The following is a 23735-nucleotide window of genomic DNA, read 5'->3' on the forward strand; positions in this document are numbered from 1 at the left end:
CGCCCCCTATAGCAGCAGTCTGGATGTGTAGTCTGGACCGCCCCCTATAACAGCAGTCTGGATGTGTAGTCTGGAGCACCCCCTACAACAGCAGTCTGGAAGTGTAGTCTGGAGCGCCCCCTATAACAGCAGTCTGGATGTGTAGTCTGGAGCGCCCCCTATAACAGCAGTCTGGATGTGTAGTCTGGAGTGCCCCCTACAACAGCAGTCTGGAAGTGTAGTCTGGAGCGCCCCCTATAACAGCAGTCTGGAAGTGTAGTCTGGAGCGCCCCCTACAACAGCAGTCTGGATGTGTAGTCTGGAGCGCCCCCTACAACAGCAGTCTGGATGTGTAGTCTGGAGCTCCCCCTATAACAGCAGTCTGGATGTGTAGTCTGGAGCGCCCCCTATAACAGCAGTCTGGATGTGTAGTCTGGAGCGCCCCATACAACAGCAGTCTGGATGTGTAGTCTGGACCGCCCCCTATAACAGCAGTCTGGAAGTGTAGTCTGGAGCGCCCCCTATAACAGCAGTCTGAAAGTGTAGTCTGGAGCGCCCCCTATAACAGCAGTCTGGATGTGTATTCTGGAGCGCCCCCTATAACAGCAGTCTGGATGTGTAGTCTGGAGTGCCCCCTATAACAGCAGTTTAGATGTGTAGTTTGGAGCGCCCCCTATAACAGCAGTCTAGATGTGTAGTCTGGAGCGCCCCCTATAACAGCAGTCTGGATGTGTAGTTTGGAGCGCCCCCTATAACAGCAGTCTGGATGTGTACTTTGGAGAGCCCCCTATAACAGCAGTCTGGATGTGTAGTCTGGAGCGCCCCCTCTAACAGCAGTCAGTATGTGTATTCTGGAGCGCCCCCTATAACAGCAGTCTGGATGTGTAGTCTGGAGCGCCCCCTATAACAGCAGTCAGTATGTGTATTCTGGAGCGCCCCCTATAACAGCAGTCTGGATGTGTAGTCTGGAGCGCCCCCTATAGCAGCAGTCTGGATGTGTAGTCTGGAGCGCCCCTAATACAGCAGTCTGGATGTGTAGTCTGGAGCGCCCCCTATAACAGCAGTCTGGATGTGTAGTCTGGAGCGCCCCATATAACAGCAGTCAGTATGTGTATTCTGGAGCGCCCCCTATAACAGCAGTCTGGATGTTTAGTCTGGAGCGCCCCCTATAACAGCAGTCTGGATGTGTAGTCTGGACCGCCCCCTATAACAGCAGTCTGGATGTGTAGTCTGGACCGCCCCCTATAACAGCAGTCTGGATGTGTAGTCTGGAGCCCCCCCTATAACACCAGTCTGGATGTGTAGTCTGGAGCGCCCCCTATAACACCAGTCTGGATGTGTAGTCTGGAGTGCCCCCTTTAACAGCAGTCTGGATGTGTAGTCTGGAGCGCCCCCTATAACAGCAGTCTGGATGTGTAGTCTGGAGCGCCCCCTATAACAGCAGTCTGGATGTGTAGTCTGGAGCGCCCCCTACAACAGCAGTCTGGATGTGTAGTCTGGAGCGCCCCCTATAACAGCAGTCTGGTTGTGTAGTCTGGACCGCCCCCTATAGCAGCAGTCTGGATGTGTAGTCTGGAGCGCCCCCTATAGCAGCAGTCTGGATGTGTAGTCTGGACCGCCCCCTATAACAGCAGTCAGTATGTGTATTCTGGAGCGCCCCCTATAACAGCAGTCTGGATGTGTAGTCTGGAGTGCCCCTATTACAGCAGTCTGGATGTGTAGTCTGGAGCGCCCCCTATAACAGCAATCTGGATGTGTAGTCTGGAGCGCCCCCTACAACAGCAGTCTGGATGTGTAGTCTGGAGCGCCCCCTATAACAGCAGTCTGGATGTGTAGTCTGGAGTGCCCCTATTACAGCAGTCTGGATGTGTAGTCTGGAGCGCCCCCTATAACAGCAATCTGGATGTGTAGTCTGGAGCGCCCCCTACAACAGCAGTCTGGATGTGTAGTCTGGAGCGCCCCCTATAACAGCAGTCTGGTTGTGTAGTCTGGACCGCCCCCTATAGCAGCAGTCTGGATGTGTAGTCTGGACCGCCCCCTATAACAGCAGTCTGGATGTGTAGTCTGGAGCGCCCCCTACAACAGCTGTCTGGATGTGTAGTCTGGAGCTCCCCCTATAACATCAGTCTGGATGTGTAGTCTGGAGCTCCCCCTATAACAGCAGTCTGGATGTGTAGTCTGGAGCTCCCCCTATAACAGCAGTCAGTATGTGTATTCTGGAGCGCCCCCTATAACAGCAGTCTGGATGTGTAGTCTGGAGCGCCCCATATAACAGCAGTCAGTATGTGTATTCTGGAGCGCCCCCTATAACAGCAGTCTGGATGTTTAGTCTGGAGCGCCCCCTATAACAGCAGTCTGGATGTGTAGTCTGGACCGCCCCCTATAACAGCAGTCTGGATGTGTAGTCTGGACCGCCCCCTATAACAGCAGTCTGGATGTGTAGTCTGGAGCCCCCCCTATAACACCAGTCTGGATGTGTAGTCTGGAGCGCCCCCTATAACACCAGTCTGGATGTGTAGTCTGGAGTGCCCCCTTTAACAGCAGTCTGGATGTGTAGTCTGGAGCGCCCCCTATAACAGCAGTCTGGATGTGTAGTCTGGAGCGCCCCCTATAACAGCAGTCTGGATGTGTAGTCTGGAGCGCCCCCTATAACAGCAGTCTGGATGTGTAGTCTGGAGCGCCCCCTATAACAGCAGTCTGGATGTGTAGTCTGGAGCGCCCCCTATAACAGCAGTCTGGATGTGTAGTCTGGAGCGCCCCCTATAACAGCAGTCTGGATGTGTAGTCTGGAGCGCCCCCTATAACAGCAGTCTGGATGTATAGTCTGGAGCGCCCCCTATAACAGCAGTCTGGATGTATAGTCTGGAGCGCCCCCTATAACAGCAGTCTGGATGTGTAGTCTGGAGCGCCCCCTATAACAGCAGTCTGGTTGTGTAGTCTGAAGCTCCATTAGATACATGTCTTCAGGTTACCGGACTGACAAGACCAGATAAATTGAACCACCTTTTAAGCAATCCACGTGACATAAGACACACTGTGCACACTATTGTTAGATCACTTGGGTCCTGACGGTATCGAATGACCCACCATTGGTGACCGGTCAGCTACTCAGAATCGGGCAGAAAAACTTCTAACTACTGTATATTCAGGATCCACAAAGGGATGAGTATGATTTCATGTGGAATGATTTATGATGATCAAAATCTTAAAGTATTTTAAAAATGTGAATATATAGATATTTATTATATATTTTGAGGCTGTAGAGATGATGCTGAGCCTGAGCTTTAGGATAACCTCAATGATCTCTTTGTGTTTTACAGACCGGTTTGCACAGTACGGCCCTAAGAACCTGCGACAGGCTTGGAACAAGTAAGTGTCCTTCTAGAATCTGCTCAGAATGAAGTGGGGCAAACGGAAGCCCTTGTTTAACCCATTGCCCTCCTCTTTATGTGCTGCATTGTTCATTCTTCTCATCGTGTCTATTATGGTCATAGATTGTCAAATATCAATGATGGTTTCTAAATAAAACTGGGCCTCATTTGTCCTTAGTGCCTGTTCACATGTACAAGGAGTTGGACAGCAGAAAATAGCACCATCTAAAAGACATGCAGGGTGTAAGACTGCTACAGTCCGTCATAAGAGTGACTGCTACAGTCCGTCATAAGAGTGACTGCCACGGTCGGTCCTAAGAGTGACTGCCACGGTCGGTCCTAAGAGTGACTGCCACGGTCGGTCCTAACAGCGACTGCCACGGTCGATCCTAACAGCGACAGCCACGGTCCATCCTAACAGCGGCAGCCACGGTCCATCCTAACAGCGGCAGCCACGGTCCATCCTAACAGCGACAGCCCGGGTCCATCCTAACAGCGACAGCCCGGGTCCATCCTAACAGCGACTGCCACGGTCTATCCTAACAGCGACAGCCACGGTCGATCCTAACAGCGGCAGCCACGGTCCATCCTAACAGCGACAGCCCGGGTCCATCCTAACAGCGACAGCCCGGGTCCATCCTAACAGTGACTGCCACGGTCCATCCTAACAGTGACTGCCACGGTCCATCCTAACAGTGACTGCCTTTCTATCAGTGTTTTCCATGATGCTCATATTTCTTATATAAGGATGTGCCCCATTGGCTCACTGTATACAGACCCCCCATGGAAAAGGGGAGCAGACTGATAACAGCCAGTTTTTAGTGTATTAATACATTTCCAGGGGGGATAACTGAGGGACAGCACATTACAATGTTCTAAGATGCTCCTGAATTGTTATTTCATGTCAGGACTATGGATTGTACAAGAGACTAATTCTAAGTCATCCATGGTCCTGGTGCCCCCGCCGTGCGTCCCTGCCCAGCCGCCCAATCCTTCTTTGCAGCAGCACAAATGTTAGTTTATGAAGTTGAGATGAGAGAATCATTGTCTGACAGATGTCACATTGGAGCAGGACGCTCTGCCCCCGCAAAGTTGTCAGGAGCCATTTAGAAGAGAGTCTCTCCCTGGGCACCTCTCACTTGTTGTCTTAATTATGGCGTTCAACGATGTCAAAAACAATGCTTCTCCCTGTAGCCCCCGTAGTAAGATTAGTCACTGCCGGTAACAGAATGGAAAATGACCGGTAATTGACGCGGCTGACTGCTGAAGCGAGCGCCGGGATGGAAGCCGCAGCATGGCAGTCGCTTCATAATGACTTTGAGTTTAGGCAACAGGAATCCGTTTCTCATGTTCTTCAAACAAGAGCAAAATACAGATGTAACACATCCAGAATTGCAGAACCCTCTCGCCTGCCGCGTCCTCCTTAACGGGTTTTGTGCTCATTACCGGCTATTGACAACTGTGCGGTGGATCCGGCTGTGCGTACAGCGATAGATGGGTTCCACTAGGTTTCAAAGCCTCCTCCAGCTGGTTATCACAGATTTTGCGTCGGACCACGCGGCCCGGCTACAAATGATGCGTGTCATTGTCAGTGTGAGGCGTAAGATCAAATTCTGCCGACGTCTCTATTTAAAGTGCGCTCTCGAGGACGTAATTAAATGTTTGCGGCACAACTCCGCTGCCTCCTTCCTGGTTGTTAGAGGACAATAACCATTCATTGCCCTCTATGCGTCGTTCTCAGTCCTATGGGACAAGGAAAGGTTCAGTGGTTAAGTGCTCTGGATGCTGAGGAATAACTCGAAGGTCCTGGGCCTCTGTGCAGTACCCCAGACCTAATAGTACCCTGCAAATGTTTATTATGTATTGTAATTTGTAATGTTATGTATTTCATGTTTTGGTCGTTTATTTCAGCTAGGGAAGGTATGGTTGGCAGGTACAGGGTTAACCACCCTGTTCCTCTCCTCTTGGTAGGAGTAGGCTGGTCCTGATTCCTGCCAGGAGGAAGGGGGTTCCAGTTACGCTAGAGAGAGGAAGCACATGTCAGAGCTCCTACTCCTAGGAAGCCAATCTGATTCTCCTGTGAGACCAATACTCCACAGATTTGCAGAATCCAGAACACTGCTTCAAGAAAGCATCAGTGTGTCAAGACAGCAGAGCGATCAGTAAAATTATGGTTTTACAGACCCTGCTGCAGGTGAGGGACCAAAGCTCAGACACCCATCACCTAAACCACTACCAGGCCAGACGTACATTAAGCCTGAATCACACAGTGGACACCTTTATCCATAAGTGTCTGCAAGTGCTATTTAATTTTAACATGGCAAGCCACCATACCTCCTCATCTGGTGTCAGAAGCACTAAGTAAAGAGAGACTGTTATGTGTTCACTTCTGTCCTCTTCTTCAAACTACCTTTATACTGCAATGATCCACAGGGAGAGATGGCCTGAGAGAGTACACTGTGACACAACCCCTCATCAAAGCCACTACCACTCCTATCCTCTGCACCGGCTCCTCGGGGGCTCGCTGCACACATGCCATTTTTAATACTGGTGTCACCTTACATGGCACAGTGGCCTTTAAGTCTCTTTAGGACCTGGTGCAGCTGCTACTTCTGCGCACCCCATAAGTCACTGCCGACTAGATGACTCAAAGAGGACCGGTCCCCTCTCCTAACCTGTGTGTTTTCGAAACTACTTGCATCCCCATTGTAATAGCTATTAAACTATAAGTATTCTAGTCTATTACTCCTGCTAGAAGTTATAAATGAATTACTAGCAGTTTGCAATAAAGGTCCAGCTGGGTGTTACCAGTCGAGGGAGTGTGTCCCTGCACGCTCTGACCCTGACAGCACTGATTGGATAGTGTCAGAGTGTGCAGGGACACACCCCGAGTGGTAACACCTAGGGGGACCATCATTGCAATGCAAACTGCTATTAGTTCATTCATAACCTCTAGTAGGAATAATAGAGGAATGGCACAACATAGAGACATAAGAATAGATGCTCCAGAATTTAACTCCTAGCAGGATTAATAGAGGAATAGTACAAGATAGAGTCATGAAAATAGGTGCCCCAGAATTGGTATTACATGGGGAAGTAGTTACTCTCCATGTCAGGAGAGGTGACAGGTGCACTTTAAAGGGGTTGTCTGGCCAAACAGAAGTGAGGCAGAGAGAGTGTTTAAAGGGTTTCTGTCACCCTGCAAAACTCTTTTTTTTTTTTTGGGATAGTTAGATTCCTCATAGTGCGATATAGGAGAATATAATAGTCTTACTTACTTTCATGCGGCCGATTCTTTATAAAACGAACTTTTATAATATGTAAATGAGGGCTCTACCAGCAAGTAGGGCGTCTACTTGCTGGTAGCTGCTGCAGAAATCCGCCCCCTCGCCGTGTTGATTGACAGGGCCAGCCGTGATCTCCTCCGGCCGGCCCTGTCAGTAATTAAAAAATTGCGCGCCTCGCGTCATTCGGCGCAGGCGCTCTGAGATGAGGAGGCTCGTATCCTCAGCACTCCCTCAGTGCGCCTGCGCCGATGACATCACCGAAAGAGAAGACGTCATCGGCGCAGGCGCACTGAGGGAGTGCTGAGGAGACGAGCCTCCTCATCTCAGAGCGCCTGCGCCGAATGACGCGAGGCGCGCGATTTTTGAATTACTGACAGGGCCGGCCGGAGGAGGAGATCCCGGCTGGCCCTGTCAATCAACACGGCGAGGGGGCGGATTTCTGCAGCAGCTACCAGCAAGTAGACGCCCTACTTGCTGGTAGAGCCCGAATTTACATATTATAAAAGTTCGTTTTATAAAGAATCGGCCGCATGAAAGTAAGTAAGACTATTATATTCTCTTATATCGCACTATGAGCAATCTAACTATCCAAAAAAAAAAATATGAGTTTTGCGGGGTGACAGAAACCCTTTAAAGAAAAAGAGTCCCTCACCTTATGAAAACCCCGCCGTTCTTGTGCTGGAGCTCCTGCCCCCGGTTTTCCTGTTTTCGGTTCCCGCTGGACTGGAAGCGATGATGTCCCATTCCCAGGGGCGCACCACCAATGAGGCCAGGTGAGGCGATCGCCTTAGGCAGCACCAAGTAGGGGCAAGATGGGGGGCAGCGGAAGGGCCATGGGCAATGAGTGCTTTCATTGTGGCAAAGGGGTTGGGTTAAGAAATTGGCATTGGGTGTGAAGGGGGGGGGGGTATAAAATCAATTTTCAAATTCCGAATATTTGTTCCCTCCCTCGATCTGATGTTAATGACTGATCCTATGTCCTCCAAATCCTGCTGGTTTTCTGTTGCAGTAGCTCAAAACCAAATGTGTCTATACCATAGACTCATACCCTGTGGCTGCTATGGGGCCCTTTGAGAGAAGGGGCCCAGCCTTGATTGGTTCCACCTTGCTACTGGGTGGCAAAAATCTATGCAGGGCTCCCTTCTACGGGGGAATGGCATTGTTAGCAAGCAAAGGGGTATGGAAGTGGCCTGAGAGTCCTGGAAAATGGTTGGTCATGGAAAGGCTGAGGAGAACGGGTGATGGGTGGCAAACCTGGCACTATTTTGGGGGCCCAAGTTTGATCTTTGCTATGGGACCCTCTACTCTTTGCTCTAGTTACTTAACTGCTCAGGGTCCAACAACTTGGTGGGCCTATAGCTGGCCATAGATACAGTTGTGTTCAAAATAACAGCAGTGTGTTTAAAAAGTGACTAAAGCTCAAAATCCTTCTAATAGCCTTTATTTCCATACACACAAATGCATTGGGAACACGACACATTCTATTCCAAATCAAAACATGAAGAAAAATATATCAAATTTGTGTTGTTCCTCTAAAAAACTGAAGAAACGTGAATATTAGACTGTTCAAAAAAAACAGCAGTGTTTGTATTCTTCTTTACAAACTCAAACATTCACTATATAAACTGAAGAATGTTTGAAGATTTTTCTTTCCTTTGAATCCCTTCACTAATATTTAGTTGTATAACCGCTGTTTCTGAGAACTGCTGGACGTCTGTGTTGCTCGGAGTCGACCACCTTCTACCCCTGTGGACAGGTATTCCAGCCCAGGAGGATTGGACTACATTCCACAGTTCTTCTCTATTTCTTTGATGTCATTTTTGATGTCACCCACAAGTTTTATATATAATTAAGATCCGGGGATTGGGCTGGCCGCTCCATAACGTCAATCTTGTTGGTCTGGAACCAAGATGTTGCCCGTTTACTGGTGTGTTTGGGGTCGTTGTCTTGTTGGAACACCCATTTCAAGGACATTTCCTCTTCAGCATAAGGCAGCATGACCTCTTCAAGTATTCTGATGTATTCGAACTGATCCATGATCCCTGGTATGTGATAAATAGGCCCAACACCGTAGTATGAGAAACATCCCCATATCATGATGCTTGTCCACCATGCTTCACTGTCTTCACAGTGTACTGTGGCTTGAATTCAGTGTTTGGGGGTCGTCTGACAAACTGTCTCCGGCCACTAGACCCAAAAAGAACAATCTTACTTCAATCAGTCCACAAAATGTTGCGCCATTTCTCTTTAGGCCGGTCAATGTGCTCTTTGGCAAATTGTCAACTCCTGAGCACATGTCTTTTTTCCAACAGTGGGACTTTGCGGAGGCTTCTTCCAGATAGCTTGGCTTCATATAGGCCTCTTCTAATTGTAACAGGACTCACAGGTAACTTTACACCTTCTTTGATCTTCCTGGAGCTGATTGTTGGCTGAGTCCTTGCCATTTTGGCTAAAAATAGTTTTTCGCTTTCTTGCACGTCTTTCAGGTTTTGGTTGCCATTTTAAAGCATTTGCGATCATTTTAGCTGAGCAGCCTATCATTTTCTGCACTTCTTTATATGTTTTCCCCTCTCCAATCAACTTTTTTAATCAAGGTACGCTGTTCTTCTGAACAATGTCTGGAACAACCCATTTTCCTCACAATTTCAGAAAGAAATGCACAGTAACCAGCATGTACAACATGTGCTGCCTTCCTTCCTTAAATAAGGGTAATAAATACCACCTATTTTTCAAATACCTCACTCATTGAACTCCACTCTGCTATTATTTTGAACATGCCCCTTTCAATAAGTGATTGAATTACAGAGAATCGGCAGCCTGCATGTCATGACTGTTGGGTCTGTTGGGTTTCTATTACTCTACTACACCTGCTAGTAAATTATTTGCCATGTAGAAATATCATTTCTACCAAAAACAGTGATTGATCAGGTTAGTGATGTCTGACTGCTATTATTTTGAACACAACTGTATGAGATTTTAAGCACTCAACATATGGATGACTGGTTGGTACGAATGAATGATAAATCTGGGAGGAGAAGCGAGATGAACATCCCTTTTATAAAGCTGACTGGCTTACCTTAAAGGGGTTTTCCGAAACTTCAATGCTGATGACTTATCGTCTGGGTAGGTCATCAGTATCTGTTGCTAGTCCGACACCCGGAGACCCCCTGCCGATCAGCTGTTTGAGAAGGTACGGCACTGCAACCTTTTCTCAGCTTTTCCTAGGCCATGTGATGTCACATTCATCGGTCACATAGCGTAGGTGCGGCTATGCCCTATAGAAGTGAATAGGACTGAGTGTGATACCAAGTACAGCCACCATACAATGTACGGTGCTGTGCTTGGTACGGTGACAGAAGGCTGCAGCGCTTACAGGAGGTGCTGGTGTCTTCTCAAACAGCAGATCGGCGGGGGTCCTGGCAGGGTGTCAGACCCCCAACCATTAGATACTGATGACCTATCCAAAGGATAGTTCCTTAGATAAACAGTCTCAGAAAACCTCTTTGAAGGTACGGTATTTTGATTGGCGTTCCTCTTTAATATTCTTGACTTTGAGTTGAAATAACCCTTCTAGCGCTAGGGGCAGTGCACTGGAGATCACCCTAAGGTGTTGGTAGTAATAAAATATTTCTGAATTCGGGGAGATGTTCTGCGTTGCGTTTGGTATAAACTTGGCATATCCATCATGAATATTGCATAACAAAGCTTCATAATGTATCACTTCATTAGCTCGAGCTGCACGATCGGCGAGTTTTCTTCAGATAATTAAGATGCTTTTTGCTTTTACATAGGGAACTGCTTTAATCAGTCAGGTGTCTTGGGACTGTGTATTAACAGCTTGCTTCTACTTTATCAATTTAGAGACAAACATCTTAAAAACTTATATGGAGCAAGTGCAAATGAGGAACATTGCCGACATAGTCTGTTTGTATAAAAGAAGGGAGGGGGGTCCATTATGTAAACGTGGGGAGCGGTACTGGTCCTGTATTGGGATGCCACCCCCCATGTTCACCACTAGGACCAATGAAATATATTCAGATGGAAAAAAAATTGGCGATTCAACTGTAAATCCAATGTACAGATGGGTCTAGAATGTGTGTTGGGATTTAGGTCAGTGATCTAGGGAGGGTTTGAGCTGCGCTACTTGGTCATGGACTTGTATAGATGTATTATCCAAAGCTTCTACTGAGGTTTATGTGCGTGGTTGGATTGGCTCAACTGAGAATTCACCCATGGGCCCATACTTTTACACCATAATGGGCCAGAGAAGACAACCCCATTTGGAGATGACTTTGGAACCAGTCACTTACCACGAGGGTGCACGAGGGTCTGTTTGTTGCATATGTACATTGTTGGTAATGTCATGAAAGGTGGGGAACAGTGCAGAGCTGTACTTCATCCGCACCACTGTCCCTACCTACTTGCACAATCTACCCTAAATGGCGGCGCACAACTTGGCAATGACTAAGTGCAGGGGCCTAAACCTAAAGGAGTAAAAGAGGTCAAAGCCAGGACCCGATCAGAATCCAAATGCTAATTCAAAGACACAGCAGAGTGAAACCAGAAGATAACATCAGAGAGAAAGCCAGAAGGCAAAGGCAAGGTCACAAACTAGCAGAAATAAATGGGTTCTCCAGGTTTTTAATATTGATGACCTATCCTCAGATCAGCGGGGGTCCGACACCCGGCACTCCCGCCGATCAGCTATATGAAGGGATGGTGCTTACAGTGTGGACGTGCTGTCTCCCATCTCTCTTCCTGCTGCTATGTCTATGGCAAAGCTAACAGGAAGAGAGACAGGAGACGGCACGTGCGCACTGCGCTTGCCATCCCTTCATATAGATGATCGGTGGGAGTGCCGGGTGTTGGACCCCCACCAAGCTGATATTGATGACCTATCCTGAAGATAGGTCATCAATATTAAAAGCCTGGAGAAACCCTTTAAATACAGAACAGTGTCTAGTATCAAGAAAGGTCAAATAACAAGCAGAGTCAAATACCAGGAGGTCACATCAGAGGCAAAATCGGGGAACCAGGCAAAAGGTCAGTGATCCAGAGTAACAAACACAAACTAGCTAGTGAGGCAGGAATAATAATCACAGGCAACTGTGGCCAGTAGCTAGCCAGTCCAACGCTGAGCCTGATTGGTTTGTTGTCCCTGTTCTCTGATAGGTCAACCAGCCCCACTGTCAGCAGCAAAAGAGCGCCGGGGCTGCCATAATGGGGAATCCCACATGGGGTGAGGGCGTGTCAGACATAACCTTAAAAAATACAACGGACCTTCAACCATCCAGGGGAAGGTGAAAACCTATAGGAGGCAGATGCTGATTGCCTCATTTTAAATGGAATCTGTCAGCAGGAGATGTACAGTTACCCCAGGTACTATGCCTCGTAGGACTAAGGGCTCATGCGCACGAATGTACTTTTTTTCCATTTCCATTCCGTTTTTTTACAGGTCCATATGCAGAACCATTCACTTCAATGGGGCTAGAAAAAAAAACGAAATGACTCCGTGTGCATTCCGTATCCGTATGTCTGCATGTCCGTTCCACAAACACGTCCTATTCTTGTCAGGCATTGTTACAAAAACAGATTCAACATGGACGTCACACGGATGTCATCTTTTTTTTTTTGCGGATCTGTGTTTTGCGGACCGTAAAATACGTATCGTCGTGTGCATGAACCCCTTACTCAGCTGAATGTCATAATACCTTTCATTCCAATGATAAAATACTTTTAATAAATATGCAAATGAGCAGTTAAGTGCACCAAGGGCGGGCCTAATCAACTCTGTGCACCTCCTGCTTCCTCTGCCAGGCCTTCTCTCTCCTTCGTGATTGACAGGGCCAGGCGAGATGACTATGCAGAAACCTGGCCCTGTCAATCAAGAAGAAAAGGGAGGAGCTGCGGAGGAAGCAGGAGGAGCAAGGGTGCACTATGTGTCTTGAGCCCGCCCCCTATATGGATTAAAAGTACTTCTCCAGAATGAAGCAAAAAAAAATAATCGCTAAGTTAAAGGTATTACATTCAGCTGAGCTTTATTTACATACATTTTTATGCCAGTTTGTGCCGTTAAAATAGTCGCAAGATCCCTTTTTGCGACTTTTTAAATGCCTACGTGGCAATATTTTGTTTCACGCGTAAAAGGCCAGTCTTTGTAAATGACCCCCATTGTGCCTGGTTTATCTGTGAATTTCCTGGTGACAGACTCCCTATTATAAAGGCGAGGTTATGGATATAGTCAGAGGATCCAGAGGTCTGGCTTAGGCGACCTTCACAGGGGTTATGGGTAGAGATGAGCGAAGTATTGAAAAATTCGATTCAGCTACTTCGCCAAATACAGTAATAATACGGTGTAAAATAAAATAAAAAAAACATACTTACCCCCTCCGTTTGATCGAGAAAAGACGGCCACCGCCATCTTGATTGAAGATCTAGCTAAAAATTTCTCACGGCCGATGATGATGTCATAACGTTGGCCGGCGTGGTGACGTTGTACGTCACTGTGCATGGGAATTCGTGCAAGGTCTTCAATCAAGATGGCGTCTGGCTCTTCGCGCTCAAACGGAGGAAATAAGTATGATTTCTTTAAATTTTTTACAACTATTCAGGGAAAATTGACTCGCTACCACGAAGCACGAGGAAATTCAGCTTCGTGGCTAATCAGATTTTCCCTGAAATCTGGATCGAAGTCCACTTCGTGGAGTGCAATTGGCTCAGTACTAGTTACGGGTTTCAATCCAGAAAATATGCGCAGTTTATAATGAGGATTTCTGTGCATTTCCGCACCAAAAACCACGTGTTACTTGCATTTTTTGTTGTTGCGGATTTGATGCAATTTTGTCGCCCTTCCATTGCAAAAAAAAATCGCACAAAGATTTCAAAATTCGCACAGCGGGTCAATTTCCGCACAGAAAAAAAGCAAAGTGCAGAGAAGATCTGAGAAGTCTGATTCTCATAACTGGTACTATATTACTCTGCAGTTTTTACGCCCAAGAATCTGCATGGGAAAAAAAACGCTCGTAATCCGCAACATGTCCAGGTAGCCTTAAAATCTCCAATATTCAAACATGTCACATTCACATAAAGGGTCATTATTGATAGCGGTTGATGTGAAAATGAGCGTCAACCGTTTTTTGGTATTTTTTGTTTGGTGCACCAGCCGTTGCTGGCGGGCATGTTGACAAGTGGTTACAAGGGGAATTGACCTTTAAAAATTCATTTCGGAGCCCTAAGGCATACATTTGGTATTAAAAATAACAAGTGCTAGAACACTGCAGCGAGAAATGTACAATTTTTGCAAGTTGCGGAAAAAAAAAAGGTTTAGTTACGGTCGGAATAATAAGTTGGAAATTCGAGTCATTTTTAATTTATTTATTTTATTTGCTATGAAATATTTGCTCAGTCGTTGCCAAAGATAATCCCAGCGCCAGATTGGCTTTATTAGCAATATGTAAACAGCAGAGCTGAGATTTTGGATGTTCGTCGGATTTCTTTAACCCCTTCAGGCGCCGTCTCGCACTTTTAATGCTCTATATTTAAGTAGGTAAGTCAATAGGGGCGAGCAGAGTGCATCAGCTCCCATCCTACCTACCTCCCCCCCCCCCTCCTTTCAATCTAATCCCTAATGATTGAATTCACAGGCAGCATATAGACAAATACAGGCTCCCCCATTAAATTATTCAAATCTCACAATAATTGATCCTAGGCTGCCCTTGCGCTGCGGAATATTTGATTAGCAATTCAATGCAATCAGCTATCTTCTTTGTGATGTTTGTCCAGCTAAATCCTTCAGCGACCAAACAGACGCGCGCGCGCCCGTACAAAAGATACCAGCTGTGTTTGTTTTATGTTTATGTCAATGTAGAGGTGGAAGAAAGGCGAGGAATTTCACATGTCGCTAACTTTAATTACTAGCGTCCAGATTTCGCATATGTAATATTCATAAACTAGCAAAAACATGGGACTATATAGAAAAAACTAAAAAAAAAATAACGATTCGGGGTAAATTTCCTCCAAAAAACGTATAATCTGTAGTTGTTTTTTTTTTACTTATCCGAGCTTCACAAATATTTTCCAGACTTGGAAATCGATCCAATAATTTGGGAACACGAGGTTCAAAAAAGAAACGCTTCAAAGTGGGAGACAAGATTTGAGGCCAAATATTGACTGCAGAAGAGAGTTCAGATACCATTGAAGTCTGGAACTGATAGGGTCTCTAATATCAAAGGGGTCGTACAGGATTAGGGGGAAAAAAAATGCTGCTTTCTTCCAAAAACAGCGCCGCTTTTGTTCACAGGTGGTGTCTGGTATTGCAGTGAAGTGAATGGAGCTGAGCTGCCGCACAACAAACGACCTGTAGACAGGAGTGGAGCTGTTTCTGGATGGTGTCAACCATGTTTTTCTATACAATCTCTTTAGTCCAAGGTTCAAGTCCGAATAAGGCCTCGTTCACATCTCCGTTAGTAGATCCGGCAGGCTGTTTTGGCCCAGCAAAGGTTGCATGCAATGGTTTTATGCTTGAAATCGGCCGGTTTACCGCCAGACCCCATTGCTGTCAATGGGGATCTGGTGGGGAAGTAGAGGATCCGCCAGACCAGGGACGTAGCTATAAGGGAAGCGGCTACTTTAGGGCCCGAACTCCGTTCCCTTAAAGGGGTTCTTCACTTTGATTAAACTGATGATCTATCCTCAGGATAGATCATCAGCATCTTATCGGCGGGGGTCCGACACCCGGGACCCCCGCCGATCAGCTGTTTGAGAAGGCAGCGGTGCTCCAGCAGCGCAGCGGCCTTCTCACTGTTTACCGCTGGCCCAGTGACGTCACGACTTGTATCAACTGGCCTGGGCGGGGCGAAGCTCCATGCAAGGGAACAGAGCTTAGCCCAGGCCAGTGATACAAGTCGTGACGTCACTGGGCCTGCGGTAAACAGTAAGAGCGCCGCGGCGCTGCTGGAGCGCCGCTGCTTTCTCAAACAGCTGATCGGCGGGGGTCCCGGGTGTCGGACGGTTGCCGATCAGATGCTGATGATCTATGCAGAGGATAGATCATCAGTTTAAACAAACTGCAGAACCCCTTTAACGTTCAGTTCTGTCCCCATTGACAATGAATGGAGACAAAACTGAAGCGTTTTTCTCTGGTATTGAGAACCTCTGCCGGATCTCAATACCGGAAAATTTAAACGCAAGCGTGAAAGTAGCCTAATATAGGGAAATTGGATTAAGCTCATTAGAGCTCCGTTGTGGGACGTTTTCTGGACAGCGCTGCGGAATATGCTTGCACTATATAAGCAATGAGGAAATAAAGAAAATACAGATCCAACTAGGAAATCACCGATTGCTAATTCATGGAGACCAATTTCTCCCTACATTACTCTTGGTACAGAGTTAGGCCTCATGCACACGACCATATGTATTTTGCTGTCTGCAAACGGGTGACCTCTGTGTTGCATCTTTTGCAGACCCATTGACTTCTGTCGGCCCATGGTCAGCCTTTTGCAGCCAGCAATAAGACAGGTTCAATCTTTTGCAGAACGGACATACAAATGCGGAAAGCGCACGGATCATCTGCGTGCTTTCTGCATCCGTATGTCTGTTCCGCAGAAAGATAGAACGCGCCCTATACTTCTCTGCAAAATGTGTATCCAGTGAAGTCAATGGGCGATGCAACACGGACGTCACGCAGACATCATCCAAGTTTTTCAGGCCGCAAAATACCTAAAGTGGTGTGCATGAGGCCTTATTATCATAGTCTGTATATTCTCTATTCATTAGGCCTCATGCACACGACCGTTGTTGTGTTCCGTGTCCGTTTTCCGTGATTTTCTGCGGACCCATTGACTTTCAATGGGTCCGTGGAAAACTCGGCTAATGCACCATTTGTCATCCGCGTCCGTGATCCGTGTTTCCAGTCCGTCAAAAAAATAAGACCTGTCCTATTTTTTTCACGGACAACGGTTCGCGGACCCATTCAAGTCAATGGGTCCGTGAAAAAACACGGAGGCACACAAGATTGTCATCCGCGTCCGCGTCGTTTTTTTTCCTATTATTTGCATGGCAAACTTGACTTAGACTTTTTTTTGCTTTCCTCCATGTCTGGTGATCCTCCAAAAATAAAGGAAGACACACGGAAACAAAAACGGAAACGGATCACGGAACAACGGAACCCCGTTTTGCGGAACAGAACACAACAACGGTCGTGTGCATGAGGCCTTATAGTATGGAAGGCAAAAAAATCCTGAGTGTTTACAGGGAGTTCTGCTTTTAGCTCCCTCGTCAGTGTTTGGATTAGAGGAAACTGTGAAACTAGCAGGAAAAATAGGAAATGTTTACAAAATGCGCTTTTGAAAAATCTCGGGCAGAAAGTGTTTGTTGTTTAAGGAAAAAAACAACAAAAAAACCTATTTCTAAGTTAGAGGTTCCTTCTGTTCTGGGAGTCTTTTATCTCCCGCTCTTCATCTGCTCCACCAGATGTAAACAGCAACAACAAAGATGTGTTTTTGTGCTAAATTCCCGAGCACAACTTTTTGTGTTTGCTTTTTGATTCTCACAGGTAAAATACGATCGCGGTTATTCAATACGGCTTCGTAGCAGAAGGAGTTGATATATTTTTAAATGGCTCCCGTGTTTTTCGTTATACATGAAAGCCACCCCCCCAGTGCAAGAAAAAAAATCATTCATATTAACTGGGGGAAGGAACAGTGATTGTATTTTATGCATTGTATGTCTCAGCCTGTATATGGAGAGAGCAGTGGGCCCCTGGTTACTGATGCGAAGCATGGGCTGGCACCTTCCGCAGTGTGTTGGTGATGCAGGTGTGGTACAATAAGGAGGCAGTCTTGCAGATAGTTCACACAGGCACTGAATATGTCAAGCGCAGTCTTCACGGTCACCGTGTGCATTTTCCCAAGACTATGTACAGGAGGCAGAGGGTTAAATCTCTTTCAAATAATTAGAGATGAGCGAATTGAAGTTGACGAAGTGGAATTCGATCCGAATTTCAGGGAAAAAAATGGCTGCTGCACGTGTGAGGACATGGAGCAAGGAACTCTGGGAAGGCGAGATCACCCATAATGCCATGCATGCAGCCAATCAGCAGCCAGCCCTGTGATGTCACAGCCCTATAAATAGCCTCAGCCATCTTGGATTCTGCCATTTTCCAGTGTAATTAGTGCAGGGAGAGACGTCAGCAGGCACTAGGGACAGTGCTAGGAAAAACCTCATTGTGCTAAAAAAAACGATTTACAAGTGCGGGGAAAGATTATTCAAGGTGTAGGGAAAGGATAGGGAGGAATCATTCCACAGCATTTATGTAGAACAGGGTTCAGTAGGGGAGGTTACAGCCTGGGTAATAGGAACAATCCTATTACACCTTACTGCACTGACTGTGGATCCAAATTGCCATTATACAACTCTGTAGTTCCAGCAAATCGTTCTTGTTATTGGGGTGCAAGTGTTGTTTGATACAGCCATTAACAGGGTTTATTACAAGGAAATATTTCTACATCTTATTTGCCCGTGTGCGGTGCAGTTGTATGTTCTAAAGCATTTTTGGCTTGTATTAGTGGGAAAAAAGGGATTATTAGCCGTTGTGTGGTGAAGTGTTAAAATTACAGCCCTTTTTGTCGTCTATTAGTGGCACAATTTTTTTTCTTATTTGCCGTTCAATGGTGCAGTTATATGTTCTAAAGCCTTTTGTGGCGTGTATACACTCACCAATTATTAGGAACACCATACTAATACGGTGTTGGACCCCCTTTTGCCTTCAGAACTGCTATAATTCTACGTGGCATTGATTCAACAAGGTGCTGATAGCATTCTTTAGAAATGTTGGCCCATATTGATAGGATAGCATCTTGCAGTTGATGGAGATTTGAGGGATGCACATCCAGGGCACGAAGCTCCCGTTCCACCACATCCCAAAGATGCTCTATTGGGTTGAGATCTGGTGACTGTGGGGGCCATTTTAGTCCAGTGAACTCATTGTCATGTTCAAGAAACCAATTTGAAATGATTCGAGCTTTGTGACATGGTGCATTATCTTGCTGGAAGTAGCCATCAGAGGATGGATACATGTTCTCATTCTGTTTACGCCAAATTCGGACTCTACCATTTGAATGTCTCAACAGAAATCGAGACTCATCAGACCAGGCAACATTTTTCCCGTCTTCAACAGTCCAATTTTGGTGAGCTCGTGCAAATTGTAGCCTCTTTTTCCTATTTGTAGTGGAGATGAGTGGTACCCGGTGGGGTCTTCTGCTGTTGTAGCCCATCCGCCTCAAGGTTGTGCGTGTTGTGGCTTCACAAATGCTTTGCTGCATACCTCGGTTGTAACGACTGGTTATTTCAGTCAACGTTGCTCTTCTATCAGCTTGAATCAGTCGGCCCATTCTCCTCTGACCTCTAGCATCCACAAGGCATTTTTGCCCACAGGACTGGCCCATACTGGATGTTTTTCCCTTTTCACACCATTCTTTGTAAACCCTAGAAATGGTTGTGCGTGAAAATCCCAGTAACTGAGCAGATTGTGAAATACTCAGACCGGCCCGTCTGGCACCAACAACCATGCCACGCTCAAAATTGCTTAAATCACCTTTCTTTCCCATTCTGACATTCAGTTTGGAGTTCAGGAGATTGTCTTGACCAGGACCACCCCCCTAAATGCATTGAAGCAACTGCCATGTGATTGGTTGACTAGATAATTGCATTAATAAGAAATAGAACAGGTGTTCCTAATAATTCTTTAGGTGAGTGTAAGTGGAAAAAATAAGGGCCTATTTGCCATTAAGCGGTGCAGTTATATGTTCTAAAACCCTTTTTTGCGTGTATTAGTGGCACAAAAAAGTATTTGCCGTTGTGTGGTGAAGTGAAAAAATGACAGCCCTTTTTGACGTGTATTAGTGGAAAGCAAAATGGGCTTATTGTGTGGTGAAGTGAGAAAATTACAGACTTTTTTGGAGTGTTTTAATTTCCTTTTTATTTATTTATTTGATCTAACAGTATGTCAGACAGAGAAGTGCCAGGCCCTGCACAGGGGAGTGGCAGAGGCCTAAATGTTTCTGGCGCAGGCACAGGTCGCAGCAGAGTAAGGGGTTATATACAGTGAGGAACTGAAGTATTTGAACACCCTATGATTTTGAAAGTTCTCCCACTTAGAAATCATAGAGGGGTCTGAAATTCATATTGTAGGTGCATTCCCACTCTGAGAGACAGAATAAAAATAAATAAATCAGGAAATCACATTGTATGATTTTTAAAGAATTTATTTGTCTTGCACTGCTGAACATAAGTCTTTGAACACCCGAGAAACAGCAAGAATTCTGTCTTTCAAAGACCTGTTACTGTGCCTTTAAAAAGTCCACCTCTACTCCACTCATTAATCTAACTAAGTAGCACATGTCTGAGCTCTTTAAAGACCCCTGTCCACGCCACAGTCAGTCAGACGAGAAACTACTACCGTGGGCAAGACCAAAGAGCTGTGAAAAGACACCAGAGACAAAATTGGGGACCTCCACAAGGCTGGAAAGGGCTACGGGGCAATTGCCAAGCAGCTTGGTGAAAATAGATCAACTGTTGGAGCAATTGTTAGAAAATGGAAGAGGCTAAAGACGACTGTCAATCTCCCTCGGACTGGGGCTCCATGCAAGATCTCACCTCGTGGGGTATGACTGATGATAAGAAAGGTGAGGAATCAGCCCAGAACTACAAGGGAGGAGCTGGTCAATGACCTGAAGAGAGCTGGGACCACTGTTTCAAAGGTCACTGTCCGTAGAACACTATGCCGTCATGGTTTCAAATCATGCATTGGACGGAAGGTTCCCCTGTTCAAGTCATCACATGTCCAGACCCGTCTGAAGTTTGTCAATGACCATCTGGATGATCTGGAGGAGGCATGGGAGAAAGTCATGTGGTCAGATGAGACCAAAGTAGAACTTTTAGGTCTTAAAGAGGACCTTTCACCAGAAGAAAGCCTCTAAACTGTCTATACAGAAGTGTAGAGCGGCGCCCAGGGATCCCGCTGCACTTACTGTTATCCCCGGGCGCCGCTCCGTTCTCCGGTTATAGCCTCCGGTATGTTCGTAGTTAGGCTCCACCCACTTGATCCTGCCGCGATCTTCTGCTGCTATGCTGTAGCGATGGCGAATCGCAGCGCTCAGCTCATAGCCTGGCTATGAGCTGAGCGCTGCGATTGGCCAGCGCTACAGCATAGGAGAAGAAGACCGCGGCAGGATCAAGTGGGTGGAGCCTAACTACGAACATACCGGAGGCTATAACCGGAGAACAGAGCGGCGCCCGGAGATAACAGTAAGTGCAGCGGGATCCCTGGGCGCCGCTCTACACTTCTGTATTGTCAGTTTAGAGGCTTTCTTCTGGTGAAAGGTCCTCTTTAACTTCACTCGTTGTGTTTGGAGGAAAAAGAAGGATGAGTTGCATCCCAAGAACACCATCCCTACTGTTAAGCATGGGGTGGTAACATCATGCTTTGGGGGTGCTTTTCTGCGAAGGGGACAGGACGACTGCATTGTATTGTATTGTACTGGGTCTTCCAACATGACAACGACCCAAAGCACACAGCCAGGATAACCAAGGAGTGGCTCTGTAAGAAGCATATCAAGGTTCTGGAGTGGCCTAGCCAGTCTCCAGACCTAAATCCAATAGAACATCTCTGGAGGGAGCTGAAACTCTGTGTTGCTCAGCGACAGCCCCGAAACCTAACAGATCTAGAGGAGATCTGTTTGGAGGAGTGGGCCAAAATCCCTGTTGCAGTGTGTGCAAACCTGGTCAAGAACTGCAGGAAAAGTTTGACCTCTGTAATTGCAAACAATGGCTTCTGTACCAAATATTAACACTCATTTTCTCAGGTGTACAAATACTTATGTTCAGCAGTGCAAGACAAATCAATTCTTTAAAAATCATACAATGAGAGACAGAATTTAAAAAAAAATTATCAGGAAATCACAGAGTGGGAATGCACCTACAATGTGAATTGCAGACCCATTCATGATTTCTAAGTGGGAGAACTTGCAAAATCACAGGGTGTTCAAATACTTCTGTTCCTCACTGTATTCTAAAGCCTTTTGTGGAGTGTATAAGTGGAAAAAAGAAAAATATTTTTGCCGTTCAGCAGTGCAGTTATATCTTCTAAAGCCTTTTGTGGAGTGTATAGGTGGAAAAAAGAAAAATATATTTGCCGTTCTAAAGTCTTTTGAGTCATGTATACGTGGAAAAAAATAAGGGCCTATTTGCCGTTCCGCGTTGCAGTTATATGTTCTAAAGCCTTTTGTGGAGTGTATAAGTGGAAAAAAGAAAAATATATTTGCTGTTCAGCGATGCAGTTATATATACTAAAGTGTTTTGTGGAGTGTATAAGTGGAAAAAAAATAAGGGCCTATTTGCCGTTCAGTGGTGCAGTTATATGTTCTAAAGCCCTTTTGTGGAGTGTATAAGTGGAAAAAAGAAAGATAAATTTGCCATTCAGCGGTGCAAACTACTAGAGGACAGTCAGCAGCTACAGGCCAGCCAGGATGTGGAGGAGACATCCGCTGCTTCCTCCGCTAGCTGGGCAAGTAGTGATGAGGAGAGTGGCGTGGGAGCTGGTGTTGCGAGCATTGAGGCTCCTGACCCAGAGACCGTTGAGGAGGACATCAGTGATATGCAGACAATAATCTATGATGATGATGTAGCTGATCACACTTGGGAGCCGGGTGAATTAGGGGTTTCATCACCATCGGGAGAAGAGGGTGGAAGCTTGCCAGTGGGGCAGCGGCAGGGCCAGCAAGTCGCTAGCGTGGCCGGGAGTCAGCAGGGTGGCAGCAGTGGGAGGTTGGTAGCAAAACGTGCCCGGCGTAGACCACCCGCTTCACAGGAGCCTACCTGCCCAGAAAGTAGTGGTGCACAGGTTCACGGAAGCAGCGGCGGTAGCAGTCAGTCAGTGCGTGGTGTTGGAGGTAAAATCACCTACTCAGCGGTGTGGCAGTTTTTTGTTAAGTCACCAGGGGAAGTGAACATGGCCATACAGTTGCAAGAAAAAGTATGTGAACCCTTTGGAATTATATGGATTTCTGCACAAATTGATCATAAAATGTGATCTGATCTTCATCTAAGTCACAACAATAGACAATCACAGTCTGCTTAAACTAATAACACACAAAGAATTAAATGTTACCATGTTTTTATTGAACACACCATGTAAACAATCACAGTGCAGGTGGAAAAAGTATGTGAACCCTTGGATTTAATAACTGGTTGAACCTCCTTTGGCAGCAATAACTTCAACCAAACATTTCCTGTAGTTGCAGATCAGACGTGCACAACGGTCAGGAGTAATTCTTGGCCATTCCTCTTTACAGAACTGGAGTAGGATTCTGGCTAACAGGGAGCAATGCCTTGGAGACAACTCAAACAAAACAATGGCTGATCTTAGGGAGACCAGCTACAGTAAACACTGTGGAGCCTCATTTAAGAGTCTCAACACAGCAATCCAAAGTGCAAAGCTCCCTGGGAAACAGTAATATGCAAAATAATTGTGGAGCCCCAGTTATGGGTCTTCAACACAGTGAAAGCCAGATATCCTTAAAAGGAAGGAAAACCGAGCAAAGGGGTGTCCCCATTACAGAGATCACCAAATCCACCATATTAAGTGGCCCCTTGTGTCAAAATCCCGCTCTTTTACAAGCTTTAAGGATGTGACGGGGAAGACCTAAGCCAGTTATCCATCCACAGACAGCTGTTTCGGGGTGTTGCCCAGGGAGCTTTGCACTTTGAATTGCTGTGTCGAGACTCTTAAATAAGGCTCCACAGTGTTTTCTGTAGCTGGTCTCCCTAAGATCAGCCATTGTTTTGTTTGAGTTGTCTCCAAGGCATTGCTCCTGGTTAGCCAGAATCCTACTCCACACTGATGAGGGGCAAGAACACAAGATGGGCCAGTCCTTGAGCCTGTCGGTGTCTGCCAAAGAGCACGGCAGTGCCGATGTGTGGAGCTGTAACTACGGTCAGGGACAATACATGTTCTTTACGGCCTACTGGGTGAATGTGGTTCCTGCACAGCCACACCAGCAACTTGGCCAGGTGACGCCGCTTCCTCCTCCACGTTGTCACG

The 23735-nt window shown here is 46.4% G+C and overlaps 1 protein-coding gene across 3 annotated transcripts in view; it reads left to right on the forward strand.

Moving 5' to 3' along the window:
- Positions 1-23735, forward strand: part of CDK14 (cyclin dependent kinase 14) — a 547646-nt gene that overhangs the window by 377452 nt on the left and 146459 nt on the right. For all 3 annotated transcript variants that reach the window (XM_040431136.1, XM_040431138.1, XM_040431137.1), the window contains one exon: positions 3300-3348. In XM_040431136.1, the coding sequence (XP_040287070.1) occupies positions 3300-3348 (49 nt within the window). The remainder of the gene's footprint in view (positions 1-3299; positions 3349-23735) is intronic.

This window comes from Bufo bufo, chromosome 5 (genome assembly GCF_905171765.1).
Source record: "Bufo bufo chromosome 5, aBufBuf1.1, whole genome shotgun sequence".
Classification (NCBI taxonomy): Eukaryota; Metazoa; Chordata; class Amphibia; order Anura; family Bufonidae; genus Bufo; species Bufo bufo.